At 32.8% G+C, this 12,790-nt stretch overlaps 1 protein-coding gene across 1 annotated transcript in view; it reads left to right on the top strand.

The window, feature by feature from the left end:
- The first annotated feature begins 353 nt into the window (after positions 1 to 353).
- Positions 354 to 12,790, top strand: part of LOC132749267 (fibrillin-2-like) — a 34,395-nt gene continuing 21,958 nt past the window's right edge. Inside the window, exons 1-12 of the mRNA XM_060738989.1 lie at positions 354 to 483; positions 1,504 to 1,583; positions 5,427 to 5,525; positions 6,162 to 6,284; positions 6,839 to 6,961; positions 7,288 to 7,410; positions 7,716 to 7,838; positions 8,332 to 8,463; positions 9,116 to 9,238; positions 9,844 to 9,957; positions 11,037 to 11,162; positions 11,549 to 12,431. Coding sequence (XP_060594972.1) covers positions 5,483 to 5,525; positions 6,162 to 6,284; positions 6,839 to 6,961; positions 7,288 to 7,410; positions 7,716 to 7,838; positions 8,332 to 8,463; positions 9,116 to 9,238; positions 9,844 to 9,957; positions 11,037 to 11,162; positions 11,549 to 12,431 — 1,913 coding nt within the window. The 5' untranslated portion in view covers positions 354 to 483; positions 1,504 to 1,583; positions 5,427 to 5,482. The remainder of the gene's footprint in view (positions 484 to 1,503; positions 1,584 to 5,426; positions 5,526 to 6,161; positions 6,285 to 6,838; positions 6,962 to 7,287; positions 7,411 to 7,715; positions 7,839 to 8,331; positions 8,464 to 9,115; positions 9,239 to 9,843; positions 9,958 to 11,036; positions 11,163 to 11,548; positions 12,432 to 12,790) is intronic.

Here is a 12,790-nt window from a genome sequence, read left to right as displayed (position 1 = left end):
CTGTATAACTAATTAAATGTTCAGTTAAGAAACGCAATGGATATGTCCGAAACATTCCGCATAATCTATTAACTGAAAATTTATTTAGTTATACAGATAATTATCTGGAACTTAAGTAAATTACCACAAAAATATAGATGAACAGATAATTTCCTACTATTTTTCGGCACCTTTTAGTGTATACTTATTCGTTATTTATCTAACAGAAAAGAAATATTTAGTTAGTCTGATAAATATATGTTATTTATCGTGTTAACACGAAAACTAATTAGTAAGTCAGATAATTAAATCGATAAATATAAGGTTACTGTTGGTATAAATATGCCACCATAACGTTTTCATTTTTATTTTACTTTGACTTTTAAGGGGTATCTTTGCCGGTTACTGCAGGACAACGTACTCCTGTCAAGGATCATGTTTAACTTCGCAGACTTATTACACAAGTTGCGGATTTTGGGGCTGGAGCAGATGCGCCAGATACCGGTAAATATCATAACTATTCGTTTTATACTCATATGCTTCGTTTTAATTCATTCCATAAGGTTTGTGTATGTTAAATATTAGTAAGGGAAGTCCTTGATAATTGCTTATGTATTGAATATGTATGTCATTGTAAGATATTAATATCTAATTAGTTTGTTTGTTTAATGATGCTATTGTTTATGTTTCTAAGCTATTGTGTTGCATAAACTCAATTTGAACGACAGCAGCTGTGATAGAAATCTTAAGGATCATGTCGTTTTATTATAATAAATATTAGAAATTTTCAAACGAATAAAGTACTTGGTAACTTAATGAGGGCTAGCAACTGAAACCAAGGTAGAGTTAACTTGACTTACGGCGCAAAAACATCAAACTCTTAACTGTTTGCTGCATCATATATATATCGTATATATGTACGATGCGCAGGAGAGGCAATACGATACTGATACAAAATTTAAACAGTAATCGAGTTTGACCAATACTTGATAAATAATCATGTTTCCACACATTATATCTGTTCTGGTTAGTTCCAGAAGACCGGGCGCGAAAAATGATACATCAGTGGTTGCAGTAATTTCTTTCATAATAATTACCATTATATGAAATGTATTCTGTATTCTGTATTCCATCAATGCAGTTTATTAAAAGGGAGGCAACCCCGGCATGTCATTATATTTATATTCATACAAATTATCTTCCTTCATAAGTCGGGTGTCTTCTGAAAGGTTGTTAAAGTTTTATTTGTCAACACGTTGTCTCTTATTGTATCTTTTATAATTGTAACTTATTACATCTGAATAATTTTATTAAGCATAAATATACTCAATATTTCACTAAACAACTATATTTGACATTTGAATTATAACTATATTCAATTCTGCCAAAATTACTACTGAGTTTATGTTTAATGATGCTAGCATAAAAACAACATTTTATAACTGCATATGTTATTGTTTTTTTTGGAGAGCATACTGAGTGTTACCAGTTAATGTATCAACTATTCTTTTTATTTAAATACAGATACGTTTACCAGCCATGTGCTCAGACATGCTATAGAAGTGTATGCTGTTTGGGCTATTCTGGAAGTGACTGTAGCATTCGTAAGTTGCTGAAACGTTTGATCTGAAATATATTGTATAAATCATTTAAAACGGGTTTTTGACGAATACATGTTCACAAATTTGTACAGCTTGATTACATTACAACTAATGTTAAATGATATGCAAAATTATTGTCAACTTTGGGGGTTGAAAATCAATAAGTCTAAGACTAAAACCATGATTTTTGAAAACGACAGGCATTCCTACTATGATTTCTTTATTTACAACACACGAATAGAAATTGTTAAATCTCTTAAATATCTTGGCATTACACTTTTCAAAAATGGTAACTGGTAAAGAACTCAATAAAGAATCGCTTAAAATGTGTCACATGTACTTTTTTTAATGCTCCCCGAAAAAATTTCGGGGGAGCATATAGTCGCCGCCTTGTCCGTCCGTCCGTCCGTCTTTCCGTCCGTCCGTCCGTCCGTCCGTCCCCTTTTCTTGTCCGGGACATAACTTTGAAACAACAAGAGGTATCAACATGAAACTTTGTAGGTAGATAGATCTCATTGAGTAGGTGTGCAGTGCACAAGAACCGTAACTCTGCCTTGCCTAATTTTTGAATTATTCCCCTTTGTTTATTTTTACACTTTGAACTTTGTCCGGGACATAACTCTAAAAGTATAAGAGGTATCAACATGAAACTTTGTAGGTAGATAGATCTCATTGAGTAGAAGTGCAGTGCACAAGAACCGTAACTCTGCCTTGCCTAATTTTGAATTATTCCCCTTAGTTTATTTTACACTTTGAACTTTGTCCGGGACATAACTCTAAAAGTATAAGAGGTATCAACATGAAACTTTGTAGGTAGATAGATCTCATTGAGTAGGTGTGCAGTGCACAAGAACCGTAACTCTGCCTTGCCTAATTTTTGAATTACCCCCCTTTGTTTATTTTACACTTTGAAATTTGTCCGGGACATAACTCTTAATGTATAAGAGATATCAACATGAAACTTTGTAGGTAGATAGATCTCATTGAGTAAAAGTGCAGTGCTTAAGAACCGTAACTCTGCCTTGCCTAATTTTTGAATTATCCCCCTTTGTTTATTTTACTCTTTGAACTTTGTCCGGAACATAACTCTAAAAGTATAAGAGGTATGAACATGAAACTTTGTAGGTAGATAGATCTTATTGAGTAGGTGTGCAGTGCACAAGAACCGTAACTCTGCCTTGCCTAATTGTTGAATTATCCCCCTTTGTTTATTTTACACTTTGAAATTTGTCCGGGACATAACTCTTAATGTATAAGAGATATCAACATGAAACTTTGTAGGTAGATAGATCTCATTGAGTAGGTGTGCAGTGCACAAGAACCGTAACTCTGCCTTGCCTAATTTTTGAATTACCCCCCTTGTTTATTTTACACTTTGAAATTTGTCCGGGACATAACTCTTAATGTATAAGAGATATCAACATGAAACTTTGTAGGTAGATAGATCTCATTGAGTAAAAGTGCAGTGCACAAGAACCGTAACACTGCCTTGCCTAATTTTTGAATTATCCCCCTTTGTTTATTTTACACTTTGAACTTTGTCCGGGACATAACTCTAAAAGTATAAGAGGTATCAACATGAAACTTTGTAGGTAGATAGATCTTATTGAGTAGGTGTGCAGTGCACAAGAACCGTAACTCTGCCTTGCCTAATTTTTGAATTATCCCCCTTTGTTTATTTTACACTTTGAAATTTGTCTGGGACATAACTTTAAAAGTATAAGAGGTATCAACATGAAACTTTGTAGTTAGATAGATCTCATTGAGTAGATGTGCAGTGCACAAGAACCGTAACTCTGCCTTGCCTAAGTTTTGAATTACCCCCCCCCCTTGTTTATTTTACACTTTGAAATTTGTCCGGGACATAACTCTTAATGTATAAGAGATATCAACATGAAACTTTGTAGGTAGATAGATCTCATTGAGTAGGTGTGCAGTGCACAAGAACCGTAACTCTGCCTTGTCTAATTTTTGAATTATCCCCCTTTGTTTATTTTTAAACTTTGAACTTTGTCCGGGACATAACTCTTAATGTATAAGAGATATCAACATGAAACTTGGTAGGTAGATAGATCTCATTGAGTAAGTTTGCAGTGCACAAGAACTGTAACACTGTCTTGCCTACTTTTGGAGTTATTGCCCTTTGTTCATTTTGACACTTTGAACTTTGTCTGGGACATTACTCTAAAATTATAAGAGATATCAACATGAAAACTTTGTAGATAGATAGGTCTCATTGGGTGGAAGTGCAGTGCTTAAGAATCATTACTCTGCCTTGCCTTATTTTGAAGTAATTGCCCTTTGTTTATTTTTACTTTTTGACTTTTGTCCTGGACATTACTTTAAAACTATTAGAGATATCAACATGAAACTTTGTAGGTAGCTAGATATAATTGGATAGAACTGCAACGCTTAAAGAACCTAAACAAAGCCTGGTCTAATTTTGGAGTTATTGCCCTTTGTTCATTTTTTTTACACTTTCCTGTGTCCAGAACCTTCTCGGGAAGCATCACCCGGTTCAACCGGTTCTTGTTTACCTTTTTACAGTTTATTGAGACATACAGTTACCAGTCTATCAGAAATGTAAACTATTCGTTTCTTTAGTTGGTTTAATTTGAAATTTTAGTTCCAAAGTTTAGGGTTTACACGACGCAACAGATATCGAGCTAATTCATACACTCTTTTTTGCGTAGAATCCTGGGGATAAAGAACTCAACGAATCTTGCAGCCCTCTATGGAGAATTAGGTCGAGCTCCGGTAATTAAAGATAATATGAAAAAAGATACTTAAACAGAATGAATCCTCAATTGTAAAACAATCATACATTGTCCTTTAAACCGATACTGACTCCGGTCGTAATTATGGTGGAATAAAATTGGCCTGTTATTTAAAAGATATTCTATCGAGTAACGGATTTAGATTATGTCTGGAATAATCAATTTGATATTGAAATTCCTATTACCTCTATAAAACAAAGATGATTGGACACATTTATGCAAAAATTGGTATGCGAAAATTAATTATTCTTCAAGATTACAGACTTATTGTCTATTTAAACACAATTTTTTGGGGAAATGATATTTAGACTCTGTACATTAAAACAAATATAGAGCAGTACTAACTAGGTTTAGAGCCTCTTAAAACAATATTTTTATTAAAACAGGAATATATGATAATACCCAACTTGTAGACCGAATATGCAAATCATGTACCATGAGAAAATTGAAAATAAATACCACTTTATCCTCGTGTGTCCGCATTATAGAGATCTTAGAAAATATTTTTTTTAAACCTATGTATTGTGATTGGCTAAATAGGTATGAATGTGATAATATTTTACTCTCTAGATCAATGGAAACGTTGTTAGCATTGTCTAATTTTTTGTATTTTACAAATCAGAAACGTATTTCTTGACAACATATAACAATGTAACAATATTGACGACACATATAAATCTTTGTTGTATGAAAATCTAGAATAGTTTATTTTTCTGGTAATTATTTAAATTCACCGGAAAATTGTTCTGTTTCTCATAGTAGGTGTATATGTTTATTTGTTTGTATTACATACTATGTTTAATGCTTAATAAACTTTGTATGCGTATTTAATAAACAACTAAAATCAATGTTTGTTGAAATATTTTCTGTTGATAGTTTACCCTATTTTCCGAATCTTATTTGTTCAAATTATAAGCTGAAACAAAAGTTATGTATCTTTCCGAAAAAAAAATTGAGTGACGAGTTGTTCTATGAGTTCATTACCATTGGTATATACCATAATTGTAAAATATTACTTTCATTATCATAGGTATAAACTGTTGTATATTATACTTTATCATTTGTATAGCTTCGTGTTTTGGGTCATATTCGTGTCCTAACGGTGGTAAATGCCAATCTCCAGACATGTGTAGCTGTCCACGTGGCTTCTCCTCGCCCAGGTGTTATGGTAATGACTGTCTATGACTTTTAACTTGTTTTAGATGTTGACGTTATATAAAAAGATTGATGCATTATAAGTGTAAATATTCACTGAAAACAAAATTTAAATGAGAAGCAAATCGTCAAAAAGATGTCATTTTAAAAAGTCCATAATTCTGTTTTTTTACTTTAATTATACTTCAATAAAATCACAATTAGTCTCTTTGGTATAGCAAATTACTCTTGAGTTTAATCTTAGATACAGACTAGATTTCCCGTGAAAAGCATCATTTTAGTTGCAATGTGAATTAATTGGAAAGTTTTGAAAATATCCCAAAGGTGATAAATGTAATCGACATTTCTGCAGTAATCATACATAATTTTTACAATAAATGTGTCTATAAAGTTATTTTGCATCACCCATTAGCACCCCTACCAAGAAAGGAGATGAAGCAGTTTTAATGTTTAAAACTCAAAGTTCTTATCAATTAGTAGAGAAACCATTGACATTAAAAGTAAAAATGCCGACATAACAAAACAGTTACAGGCATTAAGAACAAGTCGGCAACATAGCCATTTAAATGTAGATTTCAGAAATAAAAAAATGTAATTAAAGCAGTAGTATGGCTTTTATTTATAATAAAAATCTATCATTTCGTTAAAGATATCAACGAATGCAGCAGCAGCGGTCATGGGTGTCAACACAATTGTGTCAATACTCATGGCTCTTACCGTTGTACATGTAGAGCAGGCTTTACACTGACCTCGGATCTCAAGTCATGTCAAGGTATGTAATGTAGTATATGTATAGTTGAGAGTTTATCAGCCTCGTCCTGGCTACGTAGGACATAGCTTCAAATTTAAGCTTTACTGGTACAGGAAGACATCAAGCGCATGTCCATGTTTTATTTCAGGCATAAGCTGAGTAGAACCACCAACTTCACACGACCGTCTACTTGAAGAGCTTACTCTTATGACAGAATCCAAGTTCAACTGGAAGGGAAGTGGTTAGAAGTCGTCGACCTTCATCACTCGGCCATGGACTACCTATACGATATCAGAATCTACCATATATTCTTACATGAACACTTAAAAGTTTTCGAAAATATATAAAGACTTAATAAACATAAACATTAATCAAAGAAAATATGTTTACAAAATTCTTGTTTGCTTAAATAGCCATGTCTACTTTCATTTAATTTTGCTATAAGACGCTATTGTACATTTAATATTCGATAGTTAATAGACTAATTAAGACATTATTTATTACTCGTGTTTAGTAATATTTTAGCAATATATCAATCAATAGCTTCTGTTATTACTATGTTATTTTATAATAAGACCTAAACGAATGCAATGTCAACAATGGAGGATGTAGTCACAAATGCAACAACAATGTCGGATCCTTCTCGTGTAGTTGTAGGACAGGATACACAATTGGTACTGACGGACGATCATGTAACGGTAAGTCCTACAGAAAACACTGTGTTTCTTAAAAACGTTTTTTTTTTAATTTGCAAGATGAATAATGATCTTGGCATCTGCTTATTGAAGGGATCAATGGTTATGGTTACGAATTTCAGGTCATTAGTTTAAACAACATGAGTAACACTTGGTTATAAAGAGCTTATAACAAATTTAAATGATATATAAATGCTTTACAGTAAAGATATATACCATTTCACATAGTAAAAATTGACAAATTATGAAAAATTGAATTATAAGCACGTATATGTAACCACACCAATTTTTTAATATTTCATTGTGGTTGTTTGTTTTAAAATGATTAGATGTGGATGAATGCATGCTCGGAACAGCAGCTTGTTCTCATAAATGTACAAACACTGAAGGTTCCTTTACATGCTCATGTAATACTGGATATACTTTAAGTGTGGACAGACGTTCGTGTGAAGGTATATTAATTTTACAATACAAAGCTAAGCCTTACGTTTACATATAATCTAGCAATTTTGAGCTAACGCCTTTGTTTGAAAAAAAAATGGAAAGCAAATCAAATATCAAAAACAGTTCATATAGTTTACTTTATGTTTTTAAAATCTATACGATAGATATGTAATAATAATATGTACTATGATGACACATATTTAAATCTTGAAAGTAAAAATTAAAGTAAAAGTGTAAGATGTACATTTTAGAATAGGACTCATTTCATGACAATGATTAATCATCAATTATATATTTTTTAATTTATGACTAGATGTCGACGAGTGTGTTGAAGGAACAGCCAAATGTGATGGTTACTGCAACAACACCCCTGGGTCTTACACGTGTTACTGCGACCCTGGTTATATCCCTGACAGTACCGGCTATTCATGCAGAGGTTGTTTCCGTCTTTTTTATATCTATTTTTGCATGTACCCCAGTTTATAGCTTTAAATTATCTCTATTCACTATGTGAAATGGAAACTGAATCACTAAATTAAAGTTATCACCAATGAAGAGAGGTTATTATGTACTTCTTCATTTTCGCTTATCTGTTTGTCTATTTCACTGCTTTTACTGCTTTGTGACTCACCAACACAGTATAAGGGCGATATTCTAGCTTTCCTGTTGTAAAACCACCGGCTGATTATACATTTGTTTGTAATCTCAATCACTCAGAAAAACAGTTCTTGATTATTTTGTTGGATTCCTGTTATTACAATGAGAAGCAAATGCACTAAACTAAACCGCAGAAAGATTTCGTATTAAGATACATGAAATCAGCAAGGTGTTGGTTAAATTGATTGTATCGAGACTGCTTACTGTGAACGTTGCTTTGCGATGTTGATCTTTATTTACATTTTTTGAAAGCTTATGTTCATATTATCAAGACGTGAATGAGTGCGACACTGGGAACGGCGGGTGTACTCAAACATGTATAAATGAGCCAGGTTCACACAGGTGTGAATGTCAAAACGGATACAAAGCTGTGTTTTCAAGTACAGATAGCGAAGTGTGTGAAGGTAAGTGATACGTTTATAAATATGTGAAGGTAAGTTACTAGATTTCTCAATTAATATTTACAGAATAAAAAAAAAACAAATTTGATACCTGAAGTATAATATAATAAGTGTGTATCATGATGCCGCATATTTGTTACGTCACTATTCATTGGAAAACGTGACGTCTATAGTAACTTTATAAACAGATGATGTCAATTTTTGCAGAAATCTCTACGTTTTTTCTGCGACATTATGAACTCGTCATAAATTCTTGCAATGAAATGTCCTGTAAAAACGGTGGTTTGAAATATATTGTTAGGCTAGCGGATCGGGCTCGGGCTATATAGCAATCGTTTATATAGGACCAGCGAAACAGTCATAAATCTTTATAACTTACTATATACATCTAAGTTTATGATGTTATTACTTTGTTACGAATAGCTTAAACATGATAAACTTGTTAACTTAAGTATGTGCTTATTACATATTATTAGTCCATGCAATTTTGTTTCTTGTTTATAATTTATATTTACCAGTAAATGATGAATGCATTCATACCAATGAAAATATAAACTGTTTATCAGACGTGTGTGTTTGTGCATGCATGCGTTAGTGTGTTATGTTGTAGGTATATCTTATGAAATGAAGAAAACAACTATTTTTATTCATATAGATATAGATGAATGCATGGAATCAAGTGCATTTTGCTCTCAAATTTGTAACAACACAGTTGGGTCCTTTAAGTGTATTTGTAATAGTGGTTTCAGCCTAGACACAGATGGTATTTCTTGTATAGGTTAGTATTCATGAATAAAATAATATGCGATTTTAAAAAACAGAGATACACACTTCACTTGATCTCACTACATGTTCTTGCTTTACATTTGTGTTATAGCCAACAAAATATGTTTGTTTAACACGGGTCACATACAGTTTGAAATGATTTTCATATAATAAATTACGTAACACATGAGTAAGATGCAAAAGATGTGTTGATAAAATTCCAATCAGAATTTCCATTTTTTACCAGATAATTAAATGATCGGTATCTTTTCCAACTTTTACTTTTCTAGAACTAACTGAAACAGTAATAAATTTTAGCTCCAAAGTGTTCATGATTGTGGCGAGATAGCTTCATTTATCTGGAAGTATGAATTCGATATGCGAATACGCTAAAATGTAACTGAACTTAAATGCAACACAGAAATAATCCGATAGAGGAAACAAAAACGAAAAAGAAAAAGGCGTAGCTGTTTATAATAATCAACTTCATATGGACATTTAATGTAAAAGTAATCGTATATAATGATTCAAAACGGGAAGAACTGTAAGTATGTTCTGAAAGTTTCTGAAACAAATGTTGTCAATTGAAAAAAGAGCAAATTTTCAATTAAATTACAGACGTTGATGACTGTGAAGGTGTTGTATGCATGAACAAAGGTACATGTGTTGATGGGTTGATCAAATACACGTGTACGTGTGAAACAGGTTTCCGCGGCAAACACTGCGAAACAGGTGAGCACATTCCTATTAAAATTCAGTTTGTCAGTGTTCTATAGTGACTGACTGATTGGCCAACCGACTCTACATTCCTCAGATCTAACAGCGTAAACATTTACTGATCTTTTAATCATTGAAAATATTCTGAAATTTATGAAGCACATATCCGCTCTAGAGACGACGCAATGTTCAAACCCTTTCTAAGTCCTTTGCAAGTCTATTTTTATAATGTTCGAATTTTTCGTCAGTCATCGGCATATTGATTTAGTCCTTTTGTAACTTCACATTTATATATTTGAAAAAAATTCAAACTAATTGACCATTAAAACTCCGTTTGACTATGGTCACAAGAACGTTTTGTCACCAAAATAACATTTCTTTGTTCATTTACTATCTCAATTTATCGGTTAAGAGTTTTCAATAGTCAAACTAAGAATCTGATAATTATATAGCTCAACACGTCAACGGTTAAAATGTTGCAGGCTCCAACGATTGATGTCATCTTGTCAAGACTGGCTTTTAACATATCTAGCTAAATTAGACGTTTATCAAAATGACATTTCTATGATATATACCTGAAGATACAATGTTTTATCCGATCAAATTGCTGAGTTACATGTGGCGTTGTACAGTTAAAGCAGTGGAAACAGGCGTATCGAATTTATCAAAATTGATAATTGTTGATATGTCAGTGAGACGAAGGGTGTCGCAAAGTCTGACAGTAAATGCAAGATTTATATACGATGGGTGTTTCGAAAGATGTCGAATGAACACTGCATTGCTTTGAAATTGACAAAACCGAATATAATGTCTAAAACATCATTATGATGGTTGTAATAAACATAGAATTTCAACGAATTTTATACTATTTAATTGCTATACGTGTAAATTACATTAATAACAGTAAATATACATTTTGTGTTTCAATTTACAACTCATTGAATATACTTATCAGAAAGGTTGTCAGTTTGGAAATTGCTAATATATTTTTAAATGTGTTTACTAAGATCGGCAGCACAAGCCTTGCTTATTAAAATTTTGATACAGATCCTATGAAGTACAGTCGATTTTAATCTATTTTGGTTAACTTTTAGATATAAATGAGTGCGAATTCGCAAATGGGGGTTGTCAAGATGTATGTACAAACTCAGAAGGTTCGTTTTACTGCAGTTGTTCAGGGAATCGAGAGCTAAGCGAGGATGGTTTCTCGTGTTTTGGAGGTAAGCAGATGGATCATAAGCGTTGTTCAAGATTAAGAATATGACTTGCTTTATAATTATGCAGCTTGAGTTGGACTGTTAAAATTTTAGCAATAATCACTAGTAGACAAAATTTATTAAGAACACAATGAAAAACTTTAAAAACGTGTATATAAGAACTACGTATTCTATCGTCTAGTGTTACAAATATTGTGATGATGACCTTTTTAGATAAGCTGGAAAATGTGAAACTTAAATTGTTGTTAACAAAGTAAGGGAAAATTGGAAATTTTGTAAATTTGAAATCACTTACATCTTTAAAGGAACTAATTAAGACTAATGGGATATTCGATGCTGGTTATATACGTGAACCTTGTAACTAGCTAGCGTTTGATCATTTACTTTAGGGGAAGAAGAAACCCAGACTGTGTTTGAACGACTCGAAATTCCTCGACAGCTCCTGCCGAAAGCGTGTTTCACTGTAACGCTTGCCCAATGCGTAGATGGAAATGACATTACAATCTATTTAAGCTCTACATCGCACTGGTATAAACTACATGTTGATCAAGACGTGATGTTTACATACGGTGTTGTTTTTGCTAACGTAAACAATTTCTCTGTGCCAATATCACTAAAGGGACTTGAGGTGATTGTACGAAATGACGAGTTTACGTTAAATTATGGGTCGCTATACGAATTGACTGAAGGAGCAATAATGGAAAGTGGAAAAACAGACGATGTTTGTGCAGCGTTTGAACTTGTTGAAAGTGATATTTTCGATTTCATAAGTATGGACTCCTTTATGAAAACTTTATTGTTCTCGCTATTTCCTGCCATTCCTTCCTGGCTAAGATTTGAAAAATCAAGAACTGAGATTTTGTCTATTCAAGATACAAAAAGTACTCTTGTTTATGGGAAAGACATGGATGATGTTTCGTGGTGTGACGGTGCACCAGTTATCTCAAATCATTTATACACGGTATTTAAGTTTAGTACAGGATTTAAGCTCAATATATTCGGGGATGTAATAGACATACCAAAACCATTAAGTTCGAGACGATTTTGCTTGATTGTCGACCTTTGCCAACATAATGGCGGGACAGTGTTTTTGATGATACCAGATGGTTCCCGAGATATGTTATTAGACATCAGCATGTTCCAAGCGCTAAAGAATAGACAAAACTTGCACATTCGTCCGAGAGGAATCGGAATTTCACTTTCGAAAGGAATAAATGCAAATTACCACACATTATCTGGACAACTCTGGAATGGAGACAGAATGTTTACCCCGTACGGTTGTCACCATGCATTTATTTTTATTATAAGAGAAGTCGCATTTTTTTAATTAAAGTTGAGAATGATTTTAAGACGAAATAATGTAAAAAGTATAAAGAGGTTTTAAATAGGTTTCACTCTTTTTTATCGCCACATCAGCGTTGTTTGTGCCGTATGGAGGTTGTAAACAGTCGCTACGTACATTCAATCGGGGATGTTACATTTCCAAGCCTTAAAGATCGTTCAGCACTACATTATTGTTGTGCTTGTAGCATTTATTTCCTTCCATTCAGCATCTTTCTTCTAGGGTAGTTTCATTATTCCTGACTTGAAGACTATTGAACAACTCTAAGGATATGTGGCCTGCTTTTTAA

Source organism: Ruditapes philippinarum, unplaced genomic scaffold (assembly GCF_026571515.1).
Source record: "Ruditapes philippinarum isolate M1 unplaced genomic scaffold, ASM2657151v2 ctg4697_1_1_1_1, whole genome shotgun sequence".
NCBI classification, from domain to species: domain Eukaryota; kingdom Metazoa; phylum Mollusca; class Bivalvia; order Venerida; family Veneridae; genus Ruditapes; species Ruditapes philippinarum.
The sequence above is the reverse complement of the archived record's forward strand: the minus strand, read 5'-3'. Positions and strand labels throughout refer to the sequence as shown.